Source organism: Anabrus simplex, chromosome 1, assembly GCF_040414725.1.
Source record: "Anabrus simplex isolate iqAnaSimp1 chromosome 1, ASM4041472v1, whole genome shotgun sequence".
Classification (NCBI taxonomy): Eukaryota; Metazoa; Arthropoda; class Insecta; order Orthoptera; family Tettigoniidae; genus Anabrus; species Anabrus simplex.
This window is the reverse complement of record NC_090265.1, coordinates 1,194,478,909-1,194,506,469: the sequence shown is the minus strand read 5'-3', so window position 1 is coordinate 1,194,506,469 and position 27,561 is coordinate 1,194,478,909. Positions and strand designations below refer to the sequence as shown.

Genomic DNA, 27,561 nt, shown 5'->3' with positions numbered 1-27,561 from the left:
GACCATCATCCTCGACTTCAAGACCTTCTAGAACTTCTGCATTGGACCACATCTACAGTCCACCCACTCCATAAAAAAGGAGATAAGAGCAATCTAGATAACTATAGAGGTACATCTCTCTTGGACTGCATATATAAGATTCCCACCAGAATCCTGTATGGTAGGATTAAAGAAAAACTAGAGTGAGTATTGGTGAATACCAGGGAGGCTTCAGATCTAGAAGTTGCATGAACAGATCATCACTTTAAAACTAGCCATGGCATATTACAGGAAACAAAACAAGCCTCTTGCAATAACCTTTATGGGCTTCAAGAAGGCATATGACTGTATCCATACTTATTCAATATTGAAAATCTTAAATTGTGGATGCCACCAAAAATTAATCAAATTGATAGAACTCACCTTAACAAACACAAAATCTATGGTAAAGTTCATTTCTCTGAGCCATTTTTCATAAAAAAATGTTTACACCAGGGATATTGCCTGTCACCACTGCTGTTCAAATGTGCCTTGGATTATGTAATAATAGAATGGTGCAAGGATAACCCGAATAACATCAGAATTGGAACGTCCAAAGACAACATAAATTTAAACTGCCTGGATTCATGGATGACCTTGCTCTACTATCCAACAATTGTCAGAAAGCCCAGCAAGAAGTTTAATCACGGCAGAAAATTGGCTTCAGAATATCCTTTGAAAAGCAGAAATTCTTCAAGCATAAGGCTATTCACCATTACACATGGGAGGCTAGGGGTACCAGATCCGTAATAGACTATATCTTAACACACTTTGAATTCAGGAAATCTGTTAGGGATGTACGAGTTTTCTGGGGATTTTTCGATGATACAGACCACTATCTGATCTGTAGTGAACTAAGTATCTCTAGGCCTAGGGTAGAGAACGTGAAATCAGTCTGCAAACAAATAAGGGTAGAAAATCTCCAGGACGAGGAAATTAGACAGAAGTACATGGATATGATTAGTGAGAAGTTTCGAACAGTAGACAGTAAGCAGGTTCAGGATACAGAAAGTGAATGGGTGGCATACAGGGACGCTGTAGTAGAAACAGCAAGGGAATGCCTAGGAACATCTGTGTGTAAAGATGGGAAAAGGTGAACATCTTGGTGGAATGATGAAGTGAGAGCAGCTTGTAAACGTAAAAAGAAGGCTTATCAGAAATGGCTCCAAACAAGGGCCGAGGCAGACAGGGATTTGTATGTAGATGAAAGAAACAGAGCGAAACAAATAGTTGTTGAATCCAAAAAGAAATCATGGGAAGATTTTGGTAACAACCTGGAAAGGCTAGGTCAAGCAGCAGGGAAACCTTTCTGGACAGTAATAAAGAATCTTAGGAAGGGAGGGAAAAAGGAAATGAACAGTGTTTTGAGTAATTCAGATGACCTTGTAATAGATCCCAGGGAATCACTGGAGAGGTGGAGGGAATATTTTGAACATCTTAATGTAAAAGGAAACCATCCTGGTGGTGTTGTGAACAGCCAAGCTCATGGGGAGGAGGAAAATGATGTTAGTAAAATTATGCTTGAGAAAGTGGAAAGGATGGTAATTAATAGATGAAATAGGTGAAATTAGACCTGAAATGGTGAAGTATAGTGGGAAGGCAGGGATGAAATGACTTCATAGAGTATAGTAAAATTAGCATGGAGTGTTGGTGAGGTACCTTCAGATTGGGCACAAGCAGTAATTGCACCTATCTATAAGCAAGGGAACAGGAAGGATTGCAACAACTATTGAGGTATCTCATTGACTAGTATACCAGGCTAAGTATTCACTGGCATCTTGGAAGGGAGGGTGCGATCAGTCATTGAGAGGAAGTTGGATGAAAACCAGTGTGGTTTCAGACCACAGAGAGGCTGTCAGGATCAGATTTTCAGTATGCGCCAGGCAATTGAAAAATGCTACGAGAGGAATAGGCAGTTGTGTTTTTGTTTCGAAGATCTAGAGAAAGCATATGACAGGGTACCGAGGGAAAAGATGTTCACCATACTGGGCGACTATGGAATTAAAGGTAGATTATTAAAAGCAATCAAAGGCATTTATGTTGACAATTGGGCTTCAGTGAGAATTGATGGTAGAATGAGTTCTTGGTTCAGGGTACTTACAGGGGTTAGACAAGGCTGTAATCTTTCACCTTCGCTGTTCGTAGTTTATATGGATCTACTGTGAAAAGTATAAAATGGCAGGGAGGGATTCAATTAGGTGGAAATGTAGTAAGCAGTCTGGCCTATGCTGACGACTTGGTCTTAATGGCAGATTGTGCCGAAAGCCTGCAGTCTAATATCTTGGAACTTGAAAATAGGTGCAATGAGTATGGTATGAAAATTAGCCTTTCGAAGAGTAAATTGATGTCCGTAGGTAAGAAATTCAACAGAATTGAAGGTCAGATTGGTGATACAAAGCTAGAACAGGTCGATAATTTCAAGTATTTAGGTTGTGTGTTCTCCCAGGATGGTAATATAGTAAGCGAGATTGAATCAAGATGTCGTAAAGCTAATGCAGTGAGCTCGCACTTGCGATCAACAGTATTCTGTAAGAAGGAAGTCAGCTCCCAGACGAAACTATCTTTACATCGGTCTGTTTTCAGACCAACTTTGCTTTATGGGAGCAAAAGCTGGGTGGACTCAGGATATCTTATTCATAAGTTAGAAGTAACAGACATGAAAGTAGCAAGAATGATTGCTGGTACAAACAGGTGGGAACAATGGCAGGAGGGTACTCGGATTGAAGAGATAAAGGCTAATTTAGGAACGAACTCGATGGATGAAGCTGTACGTATAAACCGGCTTCGGTGGAGGGGTCATGTGAGGCGAATGGAGGAGCATAGGTTACCTGGGAGAATAATGGACTCTGCTATGGAGGGTAAGAGAAGTAGAGGTAGACCAAGACGACGATGGTTAGACTCGGTTTCTAACGATTTAAAGATAAGAGGTATAGAACTAAATGAGGCCACTACACTAGTTCAAATTGAGGATTGTGGCGACGTTTAGTAAATTCACAGAGGCTTGCAGACTGAACGCTGAAAGGCATAACAGTCTATAATGATTATGTATGTATGTATGTATGTATGTATGTATGTATGTATGTATGTATGTATGTATGTATGTATCTAAGCAGAAATCATATTAACTGAGCCACCACTCCTAAATAAAATCACAACAGATGAACAGGAAACCAAAATCATTGCCAACTTTCAATATTTAGGAGAAATAATTACACTCAAGAGCCTCCGTGGTTCAGACTGCAGCGTGTCGGCCTCTCACCGCTGGATATCGTGATTCAAATCCTGGTCACTCCATGTGAGATTTGTGCTGGACAAAATGGAGGCGGGACAGGTTTCTCTCCGGGTACTCCGGTTTTCCCTGTCATCTTTCATTCCAGCAACACTCTCCATTATCATTTCATAACATCTGTAAACCTACAACCTGTTTTCCAGTCTTTGACCGGGTCAGATGTAATGAATGAATCAGATTTTTTTTTTTGCTAGCGGATTTACGTCGCACCGACACAGATAGGTCTTATGGCGACGATGGGATAGGTAAGGCCTAGGAGTTGGAAGGAAGTGGCCATGGCCTTAATTAAGGTACAGCCCCAGCATTTGCCTGGTGTGAAAATGGGAAACCATGGAAAACCATCTTCAGGGCTGCCGATAGTGGGATTCGAACCTACTATCTCCCGGATGCAAGCTCACAGCCGCGCGCCTCTACGCGCATGGCCAACTCGCCTGGTGAATGAATCAGATATAGGCTGTTAGTACGATGGGGTCGCCACTCCCAAAGTGATATATTAATGACTGATAAATGCTATGAAATGAGAATGGAGTGTGTTGCTGGAATGAAAGATGACAGGAAAAACCGGAGTACCCGGAGAAAAACCTGTCCCGCCTCCGCTTTGTCCAGCACAAATCTCACATAGAAGGACCGGGATTTGAACCACGGTATCCAGCGGTGAGAGGCCGACGCGCTGCCATCTGAGCCACAGAGGCTTCATAACATCTATCAGTCATTAATAAATTACCTTGGGAGTCTCGACCCCATTGTGATAATAGTCTATATGGTTCATTCATTACATCTCTGACCTGGTCAAAGACTGGAAAACAGGTTGTAGGTTTTCATTTTCAATTACACACAACCTCAATGAAAAGCAGACATGACATAGTAAGAATAAATAAACTGTCCAGAGCACAATCAGCTTCTAGTCATTGTAAAAGATTTGCAATAATATTTTTTTTTTACTGTACTTCAATGAACTGCTTTTGAAATTTTCATTAATTTCTAAATGTCAATTTTCAGGGATTTTCTGGATGGTTTGTACTCAATGACATACATGTACTACACACTGCTGGGTTGTGGTATTACTGTGTTCCTGGGAATTATCATCAGTTACTGCACAGGTGAGCTGAAGTTATACATAAAGGGTCTTACTAATAAAAAGTCCTTATACCGTTGTTTAACTCTTGTTTAGTTATACAGTGAATAAACCCTGTATAAGCGTTTTACATTTTTCTTACTAATAAACGAGGTATACGCATTGTATTACTACACAGCACGTATACACTCGTTCCAAGGAGTAGGAATCTCTTCCTGTAGTTCACTGACGTATTTCGCACGTTCACCGCCTTTATGATCGCTTCTGCTGGTTATCTACGAGCAAAACTTTCCGGAAAGTCGCACAGTAGCACAGCATATCGAAAAGGCAGTGACAGCACTAAGTGAGACAGTTGGAAATTCGCTTATATTGATATCAACATTTCTTCAGCTTGCTTGTGTAATGATCGCCAAAAAAAGAAATGGAATGGCTTAAGAAAAGATCAATAGCTCTTAACTGGGATAGTACGGAAAACGTAAGCAATTGTAATTCAATCGGCGGGTTGAAAAGTGTACACATTCCAAAATCCTTCCTTTTCAGGAGAAAGGAAATCCTGTTTTGTAGCTAAACGAAAGGTTAGATCAAAAAAGTTTCTATTAGGCATTTATACATCACATTTCTACGTATTCAACTACAAAGTATGGAAATCATATTACGTACGGTTTTCAAGTTATACCATTTTTTATGTCAAGGAATATGTCCCTTTTTATACTCAACTTTGAGAAAGATCTAAGATCTTTGTAGAGGCAGATAATGTATAATAAACTCGCAATTTAAAGTCTATTAAGCAGTAACACCTTATTACACAAACATACGCCCAACCATAATTTATTTTATAGTTATTCATTGTCATTCCGTGAGACAGCTGGAAATTGACTTATATTGATATCAACATTTCTTCAGCTTGCTTGTGTAATGGACGCTAAAAAAAAGAAATGGAAAAGCTTAAGAAAATATCAAAAGCTCCTAACTGGGGAAGTTCGGAAAACGTAAGCAATTGCAATTGAATCGGCGAGTTGAAAAGGGTACACATTCCAAAATCCTTACTTTTCAGGAGAAAGGAAAACCTGTTTTGTAGCTAAACGAAAGGTTAGATCAAAAAAGTTTCTATTAGGCATTTATACATCACATTTCTACGTATTCAACTACAAAGTCTGGAAATCATATTACGTACGGTTTTCAAGTTATGCCATTTTTTATCTCGAGGAATATGTCCCCTTGTATACGGTAGGTACTCAATTAAGAAAGATCTTTGTAGGGGCAGATAGTGTATAATAAACTCGCAATATCAAAGGTCTATTAAGCTGTAACATATTTTTACACAAAAATACGCCCAACCATCATTTCTTTTATAGTTATTCATTGTCATTCCGTCTCTTTAAAATGTTTTACTTTACGAAGATGTCTAGCTTCCATAACCTCTGAATGGTGTACGGTACCGTATGTCTTCTATGTTTAAAATATCGTGAAGATCATCAACGTTATCGTCATTCTTTCAACGTGTGTTCAATGTTAAATGGATAAGTCGAATATTTTACAACGATTATATTACTGTCGACAATAAATACCACGAAAATAAACTGCTCGCTCGTTTCTTTTTTTCCGCTACACGCTGCTATACAACGCTTATACTAGGGTCCTGGACTGTATAAGCAATTCAGCGAATAACTATAACAGATGTATACACAGGAGGCTTATACACGGTTTATTAGTTACGAATTTCGCGTAAACGGTGTATAAACCTTGTATAAAAGTTATACACCGTTTATTAGTAAGACGGTTATTGTTTGCTAGTGATTTAATGTTTGCACTGATAGTTACAGCTTTCTGGGTATGGTTGAATGGGGAAGGGCTAGGACTGGGAAGGTAGTGTCCATGGCCTTTATTAAAGTACAGGCCTGTTGTGAAAATAGAAAATAATTTTTGGGGCTAGGATGCAGATCCAGTATTTTCTGAATGAAATCTTTCATCTGCATACTTGTAGCAAGTAACTAACACACTCGGTTATTGTAATATTCTTAAAATTAATTGTATATTAAAACACATAGTTCTTTTGTTATTAGGAATGCAGTATCTTGTTTATGTGAATTTTGCGTTCATGAACAAACTTTCATATTTTTAATGTAGTCTAATTCCATAAATGATCAACTCTACCGAATCGACATAGAGATTGAGGAATATTTATAGTAGAACTCTGTGAATTCAAATATTTTAAATTCAAATTTATGAACAATTAAAACTTTTCTCATGGTCCATTGACATTCCTATAAAACATAATTTTAAAAATTCATTATTTCTTTGAGTTACTGGTATTTGATCTACAGGTCGACGATGTTTCGTATACATTGCAGTGTTCTTTGTTAAGGGGACTGATATATTCTTATTGGATCCAAGATAATCAGTCTCCCCACGCAGCTAAAATCAGTAACACAGGTAGTCACTCCGCTCACTTAGCTTCTCAGGTAGTCTTTTTTTTGTTACTTGTGTAACATCACACTAACATACTGAAGGTTTTTGGCTATGGGAAAGGGCTAGGATTGGGAAGATAGCAGCCATGGCTTGCCAGCATTTGCCTGGTGCAAAAATGTAAAAACCATCTTCAGGGTTGCCGACAGTGGGATTCGAACTCGCTATCTCCTGAACGCAAGCTTACAGCTGCACGACCCTAACCGCATGGCCAACTTGCTCGCTCTTATGTAGTCTCTCCTGCCCTAATAGTAACTTCAAATTCATGTTCAAATATTATATTGCTTAACTCATATTTTAAAAAAAGTTTGATTATTGAATGCTGCGTGGGTGGAAGATAGAAGCAGTGTAGAATCATGTTGGAAATGGAACTATAGTTGTTGTGAAGCTAAGAAAGGGTTCATGCTATTGACCACTTGAGGGTATGTTCCTTGATTAGTCTTCCAGGTAGTGAATTTTGAGATTCGATAGCTGGGGAAAACCCACTCATTAGGCTTAAACCCAGAACTTCCTGTTGAGTTGATTGACAGCTGTCAGCAGATGAAATGAGACATTCCACTGGTTATTAAAGCTTGGAAGGTGGAGCATGGAGCTACTTGATAAAATATCAGTCATTAACTGCAGATGGATTAAGCAATGACGACTAGGCATGCTAATAATGGCCAGCAAAATAGAAGTGATTGTTGTATTTCAATCAGGAAATAAACTTGAGGAGTCTGCATATATCATGTAAATAAATTCAAAGAAATGAAGCTATATTACCAGCTTTTTAAACAAGTTGTAAAGTATTAATATTTGTATTATGATTGATATGTGCTTTTCTTATATTTGAAGTGTTCTTCATGAAAAATGCCATGAACGGTTTTATGGTTTGTTACTGCTTCACTATATTCAACTCTAGGAACCATGAATAAGTAGATTGTTTTGAATTTGAGACCTTCTGGTCTAAATTAACAAAGTTCTGGTGTATTATATACATTATGTGCTTTGGGCAGAGTATAAAATCAATTGAAATCTCACTAGTTCCACATTTTTATGTATTTAATGGACTCTTCCAATCAAAGTTTTTGCCATTGTTGCTGTATTAGTTCAATTGAAAATTTTCTTTTATCATGGCAGCAATGATTTTATACCTAAAAAATCTTCCGGTTTGTAATACGTTTTGTATTGAATGTGTCCCAAAATGTGTATTTCAGTCAAATTGCAATTAAACACCACGTCAAAAGAATTATTCATACTTGATATCTGATTCCTATGCACCCAAAGCACTTAACCATTCCTTTTCTATTGCGTCTAGTTTAAATATTCCTAAAACATAATCATTTCTATTTTATTTACCACATAAGTTTAATCTTTAACTTTGGCATTATGTTGCTGAAAATGTACAAAATATTGCATTTTGCAGAGTTGATGTTCATTACATAGGAATGATTAAAATTCAGCAAAGAATTATATTAACTTCGCTGCTGTTGTATTGGTAAATAACTTTCCTCCTGGAGTGCTTTTTAGCTATTTCTGAAGGCTGTCTTCTATAACTCTTTCTTGTGATGGGAGAACTTTGTTTTGTGTCTGTTACTAATATTAGAGTTTGAAAGATGTTTTTATACAAAGTAGGTCTATCATGTAGCAGGGGAATTATAATAATACAAAGATCACTCTCATTGAAACCCTGTACTGTATTCTCTTTTTTCCCATATGGCTGCGAGACCTGGATCATAAGGGCTTTAATAAAAAGGCGCATCAGTGCCTCTTTGAAATGTGGTGCTGGCATAGAATTTTGTGTGTGTCTTGGACTGCAAGAAGAACCATTGCCTCCATTCTGCAGGAGCTGAAGACTTTGAAATACCTTTCTTCTCGTACCAATGAAAGAATATTCCAGTTTTTTAACACATCGCGAGATGGAAGGGAGAAAATCTAAAGAAGTGGATCATGGAAGGGAAGGTTGAGGACAGTAGAACAAGTGAATACTATCAGTGGTTATCTTTCCAGTGTGCCATGAGGAAAACGAAAATTGACTGAGATGGCAATGCTACAGCAAAGTGATCACTGAAGACAAAACCAGTGGCATCATGGATACTTGGAAATGAGTAAATCTATTAGTAATGATGGAGTATATTGTGCATGTGATTTGAATTTTGTCTATTCCTTAGGAGTGTTCATGTTTTTATAAAGGTCATGCTTCTAGCAACCTAGGAAGCAGAGTTAGGGAAGTCAATTAAAAAGACAAAAGATTAAGATGAACTGGAAAAATATTGAACTGTTTAAATTAAAGCATTAGTAACTGTATTTTAATTGATGAAGTCAACATTTTTCATGATTGATAAGTTATGCTTAAAGTAAATGAAATTGTTGTTTTAGTATGATATTTACAATATGAAATGCACCAAGTAACAATTTATTTCCTTCTGAATAATGTCACTGTCCACTCAGATAGGCAGATATGAAGAAATCGAGTTGGTGATGGATGATGGAAGGGTGATGGAAGTTATGCAACCCATGGAGGTACTACAAATAATGTTGAAAATGAGCACCAACTACTGCTTCATTCTCTTGTACCCTTGCACTCTTCTGATCATGTTTACGAACACATCCCATAGCGTTTCACGGCCAACACCAAATCAGAGTACTCCGTGGTAACATGAGCCGTATGAGAGGTTGCGTTGTCCTGTTGAAACCATGTCTTTTCCTTCTCAGTCAAAGTAGTAAGAACTTGCCTGACCAGCGAACTGAAATGTTGACTGTTGATCATAGATTCTAAGAAGCGAATGAAAATTCTCATTCATGGTCTGTCACACCATGCATTGATCTTTTGGGCATGGAGGGGAGACTCTTGCAGTACATGAGGATTCTGCGTATTCTGTGAATGCACATACCCGCAGAGGAGGAACCAAGCCTCTCCTGACCATTACCAGTCATCAAAGTTCTCTCCATCTGGTGTCACATGTTCCATGAACCAATGACTATATTAAACATGATGGTTGGCATTACCTGGCAATAACTCATGAACAGCTTTCATTTTGTATGGAAACATGTGTAACGATCTTCTTACAGTGACATGCCCTGTACCCTAAAACACTCCACTCTGACCAGACAACCTGCACAAAGATTTCTGGGGACTCTTCAGCATTATGGTTTGGATATCTGTCAATTTGTCCTCTGAGAGCCGTTGGTCTGCCACTTCGAGGAGTATCACATTCCCAGTTTTCTGGAATTTATCATAGACATTTAATGCTTGATTTATTCAAAAATGAAATGGCATATTGCTTTTAGTGCTGGGAGTGTCCGAGGACATGTTCGACTCACCAGATGCAAATCTTTTGATTTGACGCCATAGGCGACCTGCAGGTCATGATGAGGATGAAATGATGTTGGAGTTGACGCATACACCCAGCCCCTGTGCCAGCGAAATTAACCAATGATGATCAAAATTCCTGACCCTACCAGAAATCGAATCCGGGTCCCTGTGACCAAAGGGCAGCATGCTAACCATTTAGTCATGGAGCTGGACGATTTATTCAGAGGTGCCTTTCCAGGATGAGAATCTGCAAAGCATTTGTGGGTGGTTGTGTAACTTAAACTGCATATGTACTCTTCCAAAATGAAAATTATTTCCTCCCTTGTGTAAACCATGCTTCTGTTGAACTCGATACTCTATTATCAATGATCAACACCTGCCACAAAACATAACATAAGCGTGACTTTGCTATGGTTTGCATAACTTTTTGAATACCCTGTAGAAGGAAGATTTTTATTGATGGTGCAATTTGCAGGTTCATGTAATCGAAGTTTCTAAGCACAACTAAATGGAAGTCTTGTAGCATTTTTTTCTTTTTTCTTTTTGTGTTATCTGAAGCCATCTCTTTTCAGTTTCAACTCGGTTAATTTAATTGACCGTTGGGTTCTTCAGTCTGCCAAACTTAATTTTGAATGAATAAATAAATTTATAAACTACCTGAAAAAGAAAACTTATGGTAAATAAACATACCTCAAAAAAAAAAAAAAGCAACTTAATTTAGGTATATTTCTGTTACCATTTGTTTTATTTTTCAGATTTATTGAAAATTAGTTTTGGCAAACTGAAGAACCTAACAGTTATAAAAATAAAAGACTTAAAACATTTTTTTATCAAAATCTAAACTTTCATGCTATATACATACACTAAGACATATGGTAGCAGTTGTTTTCTCTTCCAAGCCATTAGCAACAAACATTCTTTGCGCACAGATGAAGAGCTAGTGGAAATTGGAAAGACAAACAACCTAATGAATTTCACATTTATTTGTGTCCGACTTGCTGAATGGTCAGTGTTGTGGCCTTTGGTTTAGGGGGACTCGTGCTCAATACCTGGCTGGGCCTGGGATTTTTGCCTCTTCTGGTTAGTTCCTCTGACTCGGGGAAGGGATGTTCATGCTTTTCTCAATACTCGCTTCTTTATACACTTGCAACATGCCACACTAACAGCCACCAAATAAACATGCAATAGTGAATTCATAGGGTTTGTAGGAAGGGAATCCTATATAAAACGGGACCAAATCCACATGAATGGACGATTCAAACTAACTGAGAAAAGGACCAGGAAGAAGATATTGAATTTGCGTGCCTGGCTACTTGGCTGAATGGCCAGCATAGTGTCCTTCTGTTCAGAGTGTCCCAGGTTCGATTCCCAGTCTGGCTGGGTGTAATTCACATGTAATGCCAACCTCAGATAACTGGGAAATGACCAGAACAGGAGAAAATATACTGTATACTGTATAGTATATTTTTGAGGACTTCTCTTTCCTTGTCATTTTTTTTACCACAATATTCACTTTTCATGCAAATCGTTGGTTGTACTTTGCTTCCTTCAATTCCCTGGGACAAATTTTGAAGAGAAAATTCAGATGTAATTTTAAACCAAACTGCAAGTGTAAATATCAGTAATCTGTCAACAGAAATGTGGCTGGAAGATCACTAAGAAATAGGAGAAATTTAATGTTGGGCCTCAGCTCCATCATTAAGCCTACTTTCTTACTCAGAGTACGGCTAGCTCAGGATCTTTTGCCTGGATTCAAGGGCTATGATAATCTTGGTCATTATTCATGGCTATCTAGGCTGGGGCCACAATCTTACTATCAGATAGATCTTCAGTTTTTTTCTCGCTACCCCCTGTGGGTGGGGGACGCAGACGAAGAATACACCCACAGTATCCCCTGCCTGTCATAAGAGGTTACTAAAAGGGGCAACCAAGGGATGAGTTTATTAGAACCATGAAACTACTTGTGATTAGTACCATCATGTAGGGAACACCATGGGTTGCCTTTACTTGTGATTAGTACCACTATGTTAGGTACACAACAGATTTGTGATTAGTAGCAGCAGAGAGTGGATTCACTGTAGGTTTACAGTATCTGTGAATAGTACCACTATATGAGCGACACCATGGATCTGCGTTGCCTGTGATTAGTACCCATTATGTGAAGAACACCATGGGAATACCGGCACCCATGATTAGTAAACCTATGTGAGGAACACCATGGGTCTGCGTTGCCTGTGAGTGGCATCATTATGTCAGAAATACCACAGGTCTGTGTTACCTGTGCGACATACGATACTTGTAAGTACAGTAAAACCCCAATTATCTGTTCTAATGCCCAGGAAAGGATGAACGGTTAATTAAAAAAATGGATAATCCATACTAGTAATTTTAATGGACTTTAAAGTACATAAAATACATACCGTATAACCTTAAAATGCAGTCCATTAAACCCTTTTTAAAACCAAAATGCAGTCAAAGCTACAACAATACATACTAAATATTCAACTAAATTGCCAGCAGACCATAAATAATTAATTTACCTGGTGTCATTTAAGCTGCTTTAAAAAAATAATTTACTTTTTCTTGCACTCTCCTACAACTTATTTTCTTCTTTATGTCAATTCTGAGCTTTTTAATTACAAGAATGTCTGAACATTCCGTATCGTCCTCTTGCTCCAAGAATTCCATTAACGTTTCAACCGACTCTAGTGCGGTCTGAAGCGGTACGCGATTGTTTGTGACGCACACTTCTTCCCCATCCTCTCACTTTCACTCGTCACTTTGCAGCTGACCGCCGAGTTCCCATTCACGCTTTTCTTTACTATTTTGTCATCAGTTAAAATGTGATGCCAAGGCAATACATCGTCAGTATGAAGCCATTCCTCAATTTTACTTTCATCCACTTCTCCAAAATGAATGTTATTTTCAGTAGTCTTCAGGATATCTTTGATCATCAATCCCTCATTTTCCTCTTCATCAGTAAATCCATGAAAATCGCCGGCGAGCTCTTTGACATCAACATACAATTTTCTCCACAATCGAGTGATGTTCTGAGCGGTTACTGGATCCCATGATTTCTGGGTAAGATAAAGTGCTTCTTTAAGATTGAGTTTTTTCCAGAACTCAACCGTCAACGATTCTTCGGAAAGTAAGAGGCCTAATAATTTCTGCTTATAATGCACCTTAAAGGTTGCGATGATGCCTTGGTTCATCGGCTGAATTAATGACTGAAGTTACATTAGGTGGCAAATGGGAAACAAAAATGTTTCCATCCTTTGATTTCAACTCTGCATCAACAGGGTGAGAGGGTGCATTATCAAAAAAAGGACGGCCTTTAATGGCAAGCCTTTGGACAGCAAGAAATCTCGAACCTGCGGAACAAACTTATTATGGAACCAAGTCCTGAAAATATCACCTGTCATCCTTGTAGATTTATTATGACGAAAATCTACAGGGAAATATTTCATTACTGTTCCTTTGAAAGAACCTGGATTTTTGCTTTACCAACAACAGCTAATTTTAATTTATGGTCGCCACTAGCGTTCACACAGCACAAGATGGTAATGTGCTCTTTACTAGATTTGTGACCAGGAGCTGATTTCTCTTCAGCAGCTGCTAGTGTTTTACTGGGTAAGCACTTCCAATAAAGTCCAGTTTCATTGGCATTTTACGCTTGACTTGGAACGAAATTGTATCTCTCAATTATGCGCTGAAACTCGAACCTAAAGTTTTCTGCTGCACAGCTGTCTCCTTCAATGTTTAATACTCGAATGCCATGTCTGTCCTCAAATCTCTGTAGCCAACCATTGGACACTGGTGAGGACCTCGAGAGCCCCATCTTTTCATGAAAAATTTGTGCCTGCCTTGTTATCATAGGACCTCTCTTTTGCTAAAACCACATGAATAATGCAGCATCCAATTCTTTTAAAGATGATGCTTTCATTGTTTTTTGTTTCTTTTAGTGAGGGCCGATGACCTTAGATGTTAGGCCCCTTTAAACAACAAGAATTATCATAATTTCTTTTAGTGAGTCCATGCGAACTGTCAGAACTTGCCGCAAACTGTAACACATTGTCTTTATTTTTCATTAGGTCCCACACTGTTGTCACACCCACACTGAACTCTGATGCTTGAGACTAGTTCACCTTTCTTTAACCGTTCGATTATATTAACTTTATTTTGTGTGGTTAAAACTACATGTTTTCTTTTTACTGCAGATTTTGATCACAACATTTCTCGGCTGTTAGAACAGAAAATAAATGTTCAACTTTATCATTTACTCTCACATTTACTTTGCACTACAGTACAGAATGTAGCCTACCTGTCTACTAATAGCAGAGGTTGACTATGATGGACCGCTAGGCTGGTTTCCGATTCCTGTGCATTGTGAAATATTTACGATGCAGTAGCCTGAGGTGAAAATATTTAACCTTCACAGAGAACGATATGAAAGATCTACATATGGTACTCGGAGATGTTACACGCTACCAAATAAGTTGTAGGTATCATTCTGAAGTAGAAATGAACAGCATACTGTACTCTACGCTCCGTGGGCTGGGATAGGGCACATTACAGTACATTATTCGTCAACAATGGAATGCATAATAAAGTTTGTGACTGTTGAATTTAAATAGCATCCCTCTTCTTTCGTAACAGTTAAAAGTAAAATAATTTTACACAACATAAAGTTACTTACAAGGGAACACATACATGTGTTTCACTCGGATTCGGTTGAAATTTGGTAGGAATATTTGTGGGAGGCAGTAGAATGCTAAGGTGAAAAGTGCATGTTCCCAGCACAAGTTTAAATGCCAAAATAGAACAAATAAATAGTCGTAAAATTAGAAGTGCCGCGGGAGTATCGGGGTGTGGTGGACAGGTAGGGAGGAGCGAAGCAGCGGACGTGAGCCAACCGGGTTGTGTCAAGCTGCGCCAGCAGCCAGGCAGCGTACAGTTAGCGCGTTCTCTTTAACTTCCCGATCAGATGTGCAAAACGTAAATATGAAAACAGCACATGAAACAAGTGTACAAAGGATGATGTTTGAACAACGATGCCAATAAGGTTTGAAAAATTCAGGCCCGAGTTCTTGTTACTCATAATTAGTGCAATAGTGACTGTTTACAACAAAGTGGACAAGGCACAGATACTGTGTGCACCATGCACATCTTACAGTGCTGTCGTTTTCACAAGTATTACATTGATTATAGGAAGGCTCTTCTTTGAAACAATAATCGACTGGATTAACAAATAGTGAAGGTTTCTTGTTAACATAGCCACATTTATACCAACTGTACTGCCACATGCTACAACAACTCGTGGAGAGGAGAACTGGTTGTGCATCAAAGATTGCACTTTTAAAAGGTTGTTCCTTAAATGTACCTTCATGTCTAACTAGTTTAACAAAATTAAATCGTACAAAATACATATAAATTGAGGAGCATCGTTTCAAAATGTATTAAATGCAGTCGAGGTCAGAATATGTTTTTTTGCAGTTTCCCACCGATTATGATATGCTCTTTAATGCTGTTGAGTTAGATCGTGTTATTTCGTATTCTTTCCCATAGGAATTCAGTGCTGAAAAACATGATTCGGAACAAATCGTATTATGTGCACCACGGCGAGCGGTTCAAAACATATTAAGTTCACGATAATGTTTCCCAGCCTGTATTTATCCCGCTCTTTTGTTGGCTTTTCCTGCTATTTTTATATCGTACTTGACATTGTGGTATTGCTTGCATGCCCGTTTACTTTCGATCACCATGGAGAGCTACTTACCTGTAGGAGAGTGTTTCCACGGACCTGAAAGTAAAAAAGTGATTCTTCCAGAACATTTTCCATACACAGTTTAACATTGGGTTTGGGATACCATCCACGGATGCTCGAATGCTCTTTCAGATTAAATATGAAAAAGATAGTGATAAAAAGAACCGTTTACTAAGCTGATGTGGGAGCACATAAAATTTGCTCACAGGCTTTTCACAAACTTATGAGGGAACGACCTGCTGACACAATGTCCTCTTTTTTTTCATGATAGCTACAACCGCTTCCTAAATTATCAATTGGCGAAGCGTTCTATTTGCTCCAAATATAATTTTACGCACTGTGTGTTACCGATGTCAGTATTCAGAATCCGAAATTATATATATGAAATGAGACTGAGGCTGAAAGAGGGCTAAACAAGGTGTCATCAGGTGTTACTTCGTTTTTAGATGAGGTACATTTTGATAAATCGATCACCTGTATCAGGCTGTTCGCAGACGGATGTGGAGGCCAAAACAAGAACATGCATATGATCCATGCTCTAGTTTATGGCTACAAACCAAAGCACCCACTAACATTTCCATGATCGTTGTCATCGTTTCTGTCATAAAACATTATTTTTTACACGCAGACAAGGTTTTTGGTGCTGTAGAAAAGTTTCTTCGTAAGTGGTCTGACATCGTTACACTCGATTAATACACAGAGATCTATCAGTCTGTGGGGACTGTAAAACATCTAGGAAAAGAATGGGTTATAAGGGACTACAAGATCCTCGCCAAGCATTTTTTAAATGGGATTACAGAAACGAAGACGGTGATTCTGAAGAAAAGCGAGAAAAGTGGTCAGTACCACGTTACGTAAAGATGGAACCGACGTACAGGTTTGATGACCCCTCAAAGCGATTCGTAACCCTTCTGAAACTAGGCATAAGGCTGGGCCAGGTACATGAACCTCCCGTAATCCATAAACCGAGAGCATTATCTGACATTAAAAACTGGACGTCGAGAACCTGCTGAAAACCACACTATGCACGTGTACTGTACTTACAGTAGTTACTGTACATTATGATCGTGGACTCAGGAGTTGGAGAGTCAATGTACAGTCGCTCCAAAACAGAATACTGTATCAAGATATCTTGATGTCAAGAGCCAGGCTGAGTGGCTCAGACGGTTGCGGCGATGGCCTTGTGACCCCATCTTGGCAGGTTTGATCCTAGCTCAGTCTGGTGGTATTTGAAGGTGCTCAAATACGTCAGCCTCGAGTCGGTAGATTTACTGGCACGTAAAAGAACTTGTGCGAGACAAAATTTTGGCACCTCAGAGTCTCTGAAAACCATCAAAGTGGTTAATGGGACGTAAAACCAATAACATTATTATTATTATTATTATTATTATTATTATTATTGACATCAAGAGTATGCTCATTCAGTTTTGGAGCAACTGTACATTGCTCCTAAAATATCAAGATTTTTTTGGCATCAGATAATGCGCAGACCGGTTAATCGAGGGACGGATAATAGAGGTTTTACTGTAGTACTATAATGTGTGGAACACCGTGAGTCTATGCTACTTTTGATTAGTACTGCAGCGTGACAAATACCATGGTTCTACTTTACTAGTGATAAGTAGCATTGTAAGTGGCCACTAACCTGGATTTGGCCCCCTTTGGACATCAAGCATCATAGTTTCAAGAATGTGCTTTAGAAGCATTCCCTTGGTCAGTAATACTATTGTTTTAAGCTAGTTTCTGGGAAGGTGGGACATTGTGAGTCAGATCCACTGATTGTCTTAAATTCATATTCAACCAAGCATTCTTCATCACGTTTTAAATTATGGTCAGTGGATGATTTTGGACTTTTAAATTGTCATTACATTTCGTCTCATTTTGTTCCATTAGGGGCCGATGACCTAGATGTTAGGCCCCTTTAAACAAGAAGCATCATCATCATCAGTTTTTCTCACATTGGCTGATTGGATGCTGAACCAGCCCTCAAATCCAGGTAAAATATTTGTTGAACATGAGAAAAAAGATCTACTTTTCATAACTTCATTATCAAACGCATGCTTACCTGGCAAGTTAATGCCTTCTTTAAACGTAAGGAACTTCATCTTATTTGTCCGTATTGAACTGAGATCACAATTAATTAAAGTCTATCAGGTTCCACCTTTTCAATACTAATACAATGTTGTTGGATGATATTTACAACATTATTTATTACAGTACATGTTTCGGTGCTCTATTATGTCACCATCATCAGCTGATTTAGAAAATGTGAAAAAAACTTGGCGATCTAAATATTAAACAAAATATTGTCATACTTAACTCATACATAAGAAATTTGGAGTCAAATCATATGCTATACATTGTCTAATAAATTTAATATCCTTACCAAGTTTTCCCACTTTTATTCTTAAATTCATATAATGATGAGCTACAATAAATGCCTGGTGGGCTTCATCATCATCATGCCTTCTGTTACCAGTTCCTTCTCTCTACACATAACAAATTACACTTGACACCAGTGGCGAATATAAAATTCATTGGGGGGGGGGGGGGTCAAGATATTAATGTAAGGTTAGGTTAAGTAAATTTAAGAGGTCAGATGATTTCAAACACTTTAGAAAGGAAAAAAAGAAACATTGATTTGGGCTGATTCATACATACACACATACATACATACATACATCAATGGTTACAAAACAAAGTCCAGGTTTCTTGGTATACTTGCAAACTTATAACTTCTTCGTCACTAACTATAATGTCTCTGTGGATAGAGAGTAAAGCAAGCCTGTTAAGCCTACTTTCAGATGTGCTGTTCCTTAAGTAAGTCTTCAGTCTTCTTAGGCTAGAGAAAGTTCCTTCTACGGTTACGACAGAAACAGGAAGAACTACGAGTAATTTGAGAAGGGTATAAATGTTGGGGAAGAAAGTCTTGTCACATTTTTCTAGAGAACATACAGCCGGTTTTGGAAGATCTGAAGGATTTTCCTGACTCCACTTTTCTTTCCACAACATAAACTCGCTTTGCACAATCTCTTTATGTGAGTGACAGATCTTCTTCGTAAAAACTAAAAGCAGCCTCCAGTGAACCGAAATCTGTTATGATACACAATTGTGGAAGGATGTTTTGTAAGGATGCAACTGTTTCCTTGTGAGATTCAAAGCGTTGTTTTAGTGAGTTATAAAAATCGTTCAGGTATGGCACATAAACAGCTACTCGATAGTATTCTTCTTCTGTGGTGTAAGGAACATTGCTACATGCTGTTTGAAGGCAGCAAATTCTTGGAATCTCTTCTTTAATGTCAAGTTTGGCAGCGAATGACTTTACTTGATTATACAAGGCTTTAAATGAGTCATCAGCATTTGCCCCCTCCTTCGACAGAAAGTGAAAGACACTCGTGATGTTAGTCAAGGCCTGTGGAAGATCTATATTTTTGTTTTGAAACTGCTCAGATGAGTTGTGTGGTTAATAGCATCTGGCTCAAAACAAAAAGATTAACAAGAAATGCAAATTGACTAATAGCACTACTTAGTGTGTGAGCCTTAAGGTGGCTACACACGTTACTGTATAACTGTGCGATTTAACTGCACCAACCGAACTGCGGAGATTTATCTCACGTGTGGATGGTAAATCGTTGCAGTTATTTCTGCTTGCACAGTTCATCGGAGCAAGTTCATTTTTCTAAACAATAAAACTGTGTCGATTGCGTTTACACAGTTTTATCGCAATGTGTGGACCGTGGTGGCTGCCGATTGCTCAGTTCAAGTGAGTCACTCGTTAAGATATCACAACATGTCTCAGGAAGACCAAAGCGGATATCGTGAGCATTTAGAAGCTTTCATTGAATGCTATAGAAATGAATCTTGTCTCTGGCAGACGAAGTCTAAAGATTATCACAATCGGAACAGAAAAGACGCCGCCTACAGTAAGTTGATTGAAAAATATAAATTAATTGACTGCAAAGCCAACAGAGACGTAGTTGTAAAAAAGATTAATAATCTTAAGAGTTCTTACAAAAAGGAGTTAAAAAAAGTTAAACAATCTAAAATAACGGGGTCAGGCACTGACGAGATATACACTCCACGTTTGTGGTACTTTCATCAATCGGACTTCTTATATGAACAACACATACTACATGTAACGCTAAGAAGAATTTTCTCGTAAAATCAACGTTAAGGCGGCTACACACGTTACTGTATAACTGTGCGAAACTGATAACTGGAATATATTATCTGCAGCTATCTTGGAGTCTTTTCCCCGAAATATAAGATGCTTAAAGGAAATTCTGCAATATACTGTAAATTTCCATGTGACAGTTGTACTTCCAATGTTATGCCCTGCCTGGAATTGAACCCGGTACCCCTCTGACCAAAAGCCATCACGCTAACCATTTAGCCATGGAACCTGACCGAACAGGACAAACGTGCTGTTATTCTGTGGTACGAAGCATAACTCATTTAATAAATTTACGTGTGAATATTGCTTTCTCTGTAGTAGCCAATCTTTACACCACACGCTGCGTGTCTTCTTTTGCTTTTTCATTATACACACACATAAGCCCAACACCGCTAGTACGTCATCATCGTCCGTCAATGACATGTTGCTTTGATAAATGTCTGATGAGGTGATGAGTACTGTCGATCGACGCAGTTATCTGTAATAAATATCATTTTTGGTCCGTATTGATGATATTTGATTGAAATAATAACATTAAGTTATTTATTAAACCACCTAATCAATACAAAATCGTCTTGGATGATTTACATAAATTTGTTAGCTAATAGTGGTACATGTTTCGCCTTCCCTGAAGGCATCATCAGCCATAGTCTTAACCTTAAATTAAAAATAAGCGTCTAAATAACATGTAGTAATGAAATGAATTTTAAAATCTTGAAGAGATTTGAAGTGAAATAACATTAAAAATAACAATGATGGTTTGAAAATACAATGTGATGAGATACAATAGTGGAAGTATTAACAAAATTAACATTAGAAGGCTGCTAAAATAAGTACAATGGATAAAACAACAGATTGTTATACAACAAGTAGTAAGATTGCATAAAAGTAAAGTTGATAGTCTGGCGGTTATAATTAGACGATGGCGAAAAATCTTATATAATCAAAGTAAAGAAGAGAGAATAAAAGTCAAAGTTAGTCGAGAGATCCAAAGTTAATCATGATCTTGAAGATAAAAGACGAAAGTCAGAAGCATATGGTGAAGTTGTAGAACACTTTTTTGTTGAGGATATGAAGTTGGTGAATAGAAGTTGAAGAACAGTTTCAAATAGGATCACTATGGACCATCTCAAAATTTGAAGTGATGTTCAAATGTTGTAAATTGTGAGTTTGTAGATATTCTAGTTGAAGAAGCATATAGAAGTGGAATCTGTAAATGGAAGCAAGAAAAGTAGGGTTAATTGTGTGAAAAGATATTTGAAAAATATTGAAGTAGAATCGTATGCACTTACCATTTGACGGTGACAAAGATAGCTTGTAATATTATGAGTTAGAAGTATTTGCAACAGTAGACTTCTTGCTACGTGTGTTATAACTGAAGTTTTGTGCTGGAGGGGGATCTGTTTGCGTTGACGTAACTATTGGAGGGGGGCTGCTATTGGTGGGGGGGAAGGAAGAGAGTGTATTACTGCGCGTGTTCCATTTACAGATTCCACTTCTATATGCTTCTTCAACTAGAATATCTACAAACTCACAATTTACAACATTTGAACATCACTTCAAATTCTGAGATGGTCCATAGTGATCCTATTTGAAACTGTTCTTCAACTTCTATTCACCAACTTCATATCCTCAACAAAAAAGTGTTCTACAACTTCACCATATGCATCTGACTTTCGTCTTTTATCTTCAAGATCATGATTAACTTCGGATCTCTCGACTAACTTTGACTTTTATTCTCTCTTCTTTACTTTGATTATATAAGATTTTTCGCCATCGTCTAATTATAACCGCCAGACTATCAACTTTACTTTTATGCAATCTTACTACTTGTTGTATAACAATCTGTTGTTTTATCCATTGTACTTATTTTAGCAGCCTTCTAATATTAATTTTGTTAATACTTCCACTATTGTATCTCATCACATTGTATTTTCAAACCATCATTGTTATTTTTAATGTTATTTCACTTCAAATCTCTTCAAGATTTTAAAATTCATTTCATTACTACATGTTATTTAGACGCTTATTTTTAATTTAAGGTTAAGACTATGGCTGATGATGCCTTCAGGGAAGGCGAAACATGTACCACTATTAGCTAACAAATTTATGTAAATCATCCAAGACGATTTTGTATTGATTAGGTGGTCTAATAAATAACTTAATGTTATTATTTCAAGCAGTTATCTGTACCGTGTGGACGCTATAGGGCTTTCAGTTTTATTGCACAGTTCATCGTTGCAGTTAAATCGCACAGTTATACCGTAACGTGTGTAGCCGCCTTTAGATGCTGAATCACTTAATTCCTCTTCTGTTTGCAAAGGGAGAGAAAAATAGGCTCCAAAATGTCTTTAAATAAAATTACTGAGTCGTGCCTTTCTACCCATCGGGTTTCACACAGTGAAAAAGGTTTCTTTTTCTTTTGTTCTGGACAACATTCAGAAATCATTGATTTCAATATTTTGGTTCTTTTGGCTGACATATGAAAGAATCCACAGGCTTCTTTTATGACACCCATACAGTTTCTTAGAGAAGATATTTTCTCACAGGTGGTGGTGGTGGTGATTATTGTTTTATGAGGAAGTACAACTAGGCAACCATCCTCTATATAACACTAATCAGAGGGAAAATATGGAAGGGATCCGACACTTCGAAAAATGAAGATATCGGCCAAAGGAAGACAAGGGCCACGAAGGGCGTGAAAATGAAAGACTCCCTAGCCCTCGCAAACCTAATAGCGTCGGGGTCGGAAAAGAACAAGAGTTGACCAAGAGAGGTCGGATAGGACAGGTGAAAGTGAGGAGCCTGGCACAAGTAAGTGGAAGCAATGCCAGGACTCAGCTAAGGGCCCCGTGGTCGCCAACCCACGCTCCAAAGTTCAGAGCCCCTGGGGCGTATTTTCTCACATCTGACGAACATAAATTTAGAGTGTGTGAAGAACAATGTATATACAGAGCCAATGGTACCTTTTCTCTAATGGAAGCTTGTACTCCTCTGAATTGCCCGCTCATCGTGGCAGCACCATCGTACCCTTGGCCTTTCATTTTGTTTAGGTCAAGCCCTAATGTTGACAAGGTCTCGAATATTGTGTTCGAGAAAACTGTTTGATTTGGTTGATGTCAGTGGTCTCACCTGCTAAAACAGAATTAAAAACAGACTTTCTGACATTTTCTACAATTTTTTATTGAATTAAGTGACCAAATGTGTTAATAAGTTCATTTTGAATGAAAGAACTTGTGTACATCGTCTTCCCACCACTGGTCGTTAATTGGTCTTTATTATCTGCACTGCTGGCTCGGTATCCCAACAACGATCGCAAATTCCCATAATTTTGGTCCGGTTCTTCGAGGCTTATTCGTCCAGTCACGATGACCCCTTAGAGCAATTTGCTGCCTCCCGCAAAGTCGTATTGTTTGTATTATAGGGATTAGCCATTTTCTATTATTATCAATATCCAGTCTTCTTTGGGCATTTACTTGATTGATAACACTTTCAGCCTTTTTCTTAACTATACCTTTTTTTATTTTCAGCGATCAAAACACACATCTTATGATAGGATAAGTTTTAATGCTTGCTAAACATTTCCCTGGCTTTTTTAAGATTGGTAAAAGCCTGAGTAACCAACGCCCCTGCTACTTGGTGATCTCCTTTCCCTACATTTTCGGTACGGGAAAATAACACGCAGTACTTGCAAAAAGATCCGGATTTTTTCCTGTGAATATGCTAACAATGTAAATTCTTCTAGCCACTTCATTTGAAAAGACATAGTATGATTTGAACTAGTAATGGAGGGAAATTTGTATCCAGGCTAAGGTTTCCAAACATTTTCTAACATAAATTTTTGTTTGTTTGTGAAAGACTGAACAGAATTGTTTTGACAATAGTTTCCAATATCATAGATATTTTTCCTTACTTGGTTAGGCCTACTATCCTCCATAACCGGAACTACATTAATTGAGCTTGAAGAAGCGACATCACAAGAAGCAGTTCTATCAATGCAGCCAACTTCAGCATTGTCACCGTCATGCCCATTTGCACTTTGTCCATTCGTAACACTACCGACTTCAGGACTATCGCCAACAGGCTTATTGACACTTGCTTTTTTTTTTTTGTGAAAAAGTTTTGAATGGAAGCTTGCCTCCTCATTATGATTGTCATTCACTTACAGACAACTTCAGTATACTGATAAAGTACGTAAACATTAACACTTAAAACAGCACCATACTTCAGTACAACAGATGTCGAACAAATGTAAACAACCACCAATGATTGCTACTGAACTCTTCATCACACCCCTGGTGCCCGGTTTTTGTGCTGGCTTCTGGCGGCGACTGGTGTAGTTCAGTTGCCCGCGCACGCGCATATAGCCGGGCAGGAGCGGGAGCTTCTGGTGTTCAGAAAAATCAAATTGTCAGTTATCACTGACACGAACTTCACACCACTTCAACCCCACTCCCCTCACCTACACGGGAAATTAGGCGATGCTTTCGCGCATGATTCATTACAATAATTCAGATTACGGTACTTATTTTTTTCTTTATATTCATTACTTGGGGGTTGGGGGGGAGGTGCCTGCCTGCTCGAAGTAGCGACATCACAAGAAGCATTCATACAAAGCATGACAAATCCTCTGAGAAGTTATTTTTGTCTTTCTACACCAAGGCTGCCATCTCACCATCAGATAACTCCTTAACTGTCCTCGCATAGGCTTTGGGCGAAGGTATTTCAGGGCTATAGCATCATAGGGTTTGGAAGGTAATATAAAAAGTGTCAAGTGTAATTTGCTATGTGTAGAGAGAAGGAAGTACTGGAAACAGAAGGCATTAACTTGCCAGGTAAACATGTGTTTGATACTGAAGTTATGAAGGGTAGAATTTTTTCCGATGAAGTTCAACAAATATTTTACCTGGATTTGAGGGCTGATTGCTGATTCAGGGTCCATTCAGCCAATGTGAGAAAAACTGAAGATCTATCTGATAGTAAGATTGTGATCCCTGTCTAGGAAGCCAAGAATAATGATAAAGATGATTTGTCATGCTGACACTGCTTCAGCCTGTGGGCTGAGCTGTGGTCACTTGGTAGACCAAAGCCCACAAGGGCTGTAGTGTCACAGGCTTTGTTTCATTGAACACGATGAATAGAATGTAAAATCACTTCAATGCCACCACCACCTCCTGTTTTCTCCACTTCTTCTTCTTCTTCTTAATATATAAGGTGACTCTTAAAGGAAACTATTTATAGAAATGCTTATTAATAGGACTTACTTATTGTGAGTAGGTCTACCATTTACCCTAAAACTGGTTGAATTATTACAGTAACAATGAATATAGAAATTTTTTTCCAAGTTTGTTGGCCATCTTTCAAATGGGTGCGTAGCTCCCAGCATTTATCTGAAGACTGCACCTTTCATTTTCAACTCTCTCCAGAGGTCACTTAGTTCACTACTTCAAACAGCAAATTCTTGAAAATGCTGCATGTATCAATCACTACTGATCTGCATTTAGGGCAGTCGTCCGGGTGGCAGATTCCCTATCTGTAGTTTTCCTAGTCTTTTCTTGAATGATTTCAAATAAATTGGAAATTTATTGAACAGCTCCCTTGGTAACTTATTCCAATCCCTAACTCCTCTTCCTATAAAGTCCCATTCTCTGGTAAAACTTTGGAAGCTTGTACTCTATTGGACCATTGCTTACAAGTCTGGAAAATTTCTATACTCATTGTGATGCTGGGTGTGAAAATCTCTGTTATATTACAGTAACAGTCCATCCTGTATAAGGATTCAAACATTGCTATTTTTCTGTGTTTACAGGTACTACACCTGAAGATGCATATGATGAGAAGTTAATTCATCCTTTAGCTTTGAAGATCAGCAATTGGTTTCCTGGCCCTCCTAGGAAATATACAGCAGACAAACTCTCAAGTCCTGATAAAAACATTACTCCATTGAACAATACTACCACTACTACTATCACTTCAACTACAATAGAGGCTGATGTTAGCAGAGAGAATGATAATTCACAACCAGTCAAGAATGGTAAATCTCTGGTATGACAGAGAAGAACCTTGAAACAGTACTTAGCTGTTAATTGCCAAGTTCCTTTGAAATTGGAGAATGCTGCCAATTTTTCTATGTGGAAGAATGATGTTGTAAATATGTTGTTGTAAATAGTTATCTTCAGACACAGCCTATGCCATTCTTCCCACAAAGTGTGGTTGGTGACGAGACAAACATTTGTTAGAATCTTACACCGAGGTAACTACTGTTCAACAAGTAAAGCTGGAACAAGGTAGTTAGAAGTTGGAAAATAAATTCAAGCTCAATTATTGATTGAAACTGTTTGATATATTCTGTCTTTTCATGACAGTTCAGTCAATTAGTATGGTGTATATAATACCTCCTCCTCGGTGACACAGTGTATCCATGGAATATTGAACATCCTTATCAGTTACGAACATTTTTTTCTTCAAACTTGTTTTTAAAAACAGGGTTCAGAGTTTTTGGTACATGTAAACTTAATATGCTATCATTTTAAATTGCAGTGATGAATTTGTTCTTCACTATATAAAAACGAAGTTCTCAGGGGGTACAGTGTCACTAAGAGGATGAGAACTTAAGCTGCTAATAAATAATTCAAGATATTCTGTCTGTCTCTGTAATGAGAACTACTTCACTGCTGTAACTGTAAAAGAACTGTTTCCATATAGCCCACACTGTTGTTGGTTTCTACATTATATTAATGTGGACTTCAAAAAGGAATTACAGTATTATATTTTCTATATTTTTCTGAAAGTGTTTGAGCATTAGAAGTATATGTAACAGTTATGTACAGATATTTATATATTTTAAAATCTCAATTCCAATGCTGTTCACAAAGGATTTTGAGAAATAAACAGGCTCTGCTATGAACAAATTTAAGAGTCAGTTGATATAGAGGTGTATGTATTATAGCTCACAATCCTAATAACATTGGAAGTAAATGAGGGGTCTTCAGCTAAAGAAGGGAGTTGTTGCATACTAATGTGATAGAACATCTAAAAATTGAGATTGTGGTGCATTATAGACCACATTTTCCATATAGCATATGTTGTTTACGTAGGATTGCTATATCAAAGTACCGTAATCAAAACACGGGACATGTAAAAAAGAAAATTTTAAATAAAAATGTGTGTTATGGAAAATGTTGATATTCCATATCCTGCTGATAATTTACACCTCCAAATACTTAGTTCAATATACTTTTTTTTTTCTTCTTCTTCAAACTAGTTTTGAAAAATATGGTTCAGAGTTTTGGTACATGTAATATCATTTTAAATTGCAATTATGTATTTGTTCTTCACTGTATAAAAGCGAAGTTCTCAGGGGGTACAGTGTCAGCTACTAACTTTGCTCAATGGTCCAAAGTTCGATTCCTGCCTGGGTTGGGGATTTTAAGCTTCATTCGTTAATTCCGATGTCTCTAGGGCTGGGTGTATATGCTGG

At 37.9% G+C, this 27,561-nt stretch overlaps 1 protein-coding gene across 3 annotated transcripts in view; it reads left to right on the top strand.

The window, feature by feature from the left end:
* The window catches only part of LOC136877429 (sodium-coupled monocarboxylate transporter 2), a 426,077-nt gene extending 398,823 nt beyond the window's left edge, over positions 1–27,254 (top strand). For all 3 annotated transcript variants that reach the window (XM_067151480.2, XM_067151461.2, XM_067151471.2), the window contains 2 exons: positions 4,307–4,407; positions 25,891–27,254. In XM_067151480.2, the coding sequence (XP_067007581.1) occupies positions 4,307–4,407; positions 25,891–26,132 (343 nt within the window). In that variant the 3' untranslated portion in view covers positions 26,133–27,254. The remainder of the gene's footprint in view (positions 1–4,306; positions 4,408–25,890) is intronic.
* The last annotated feature ends 307 nt before the right edge of the window (positions 27,255–27,561 follow it).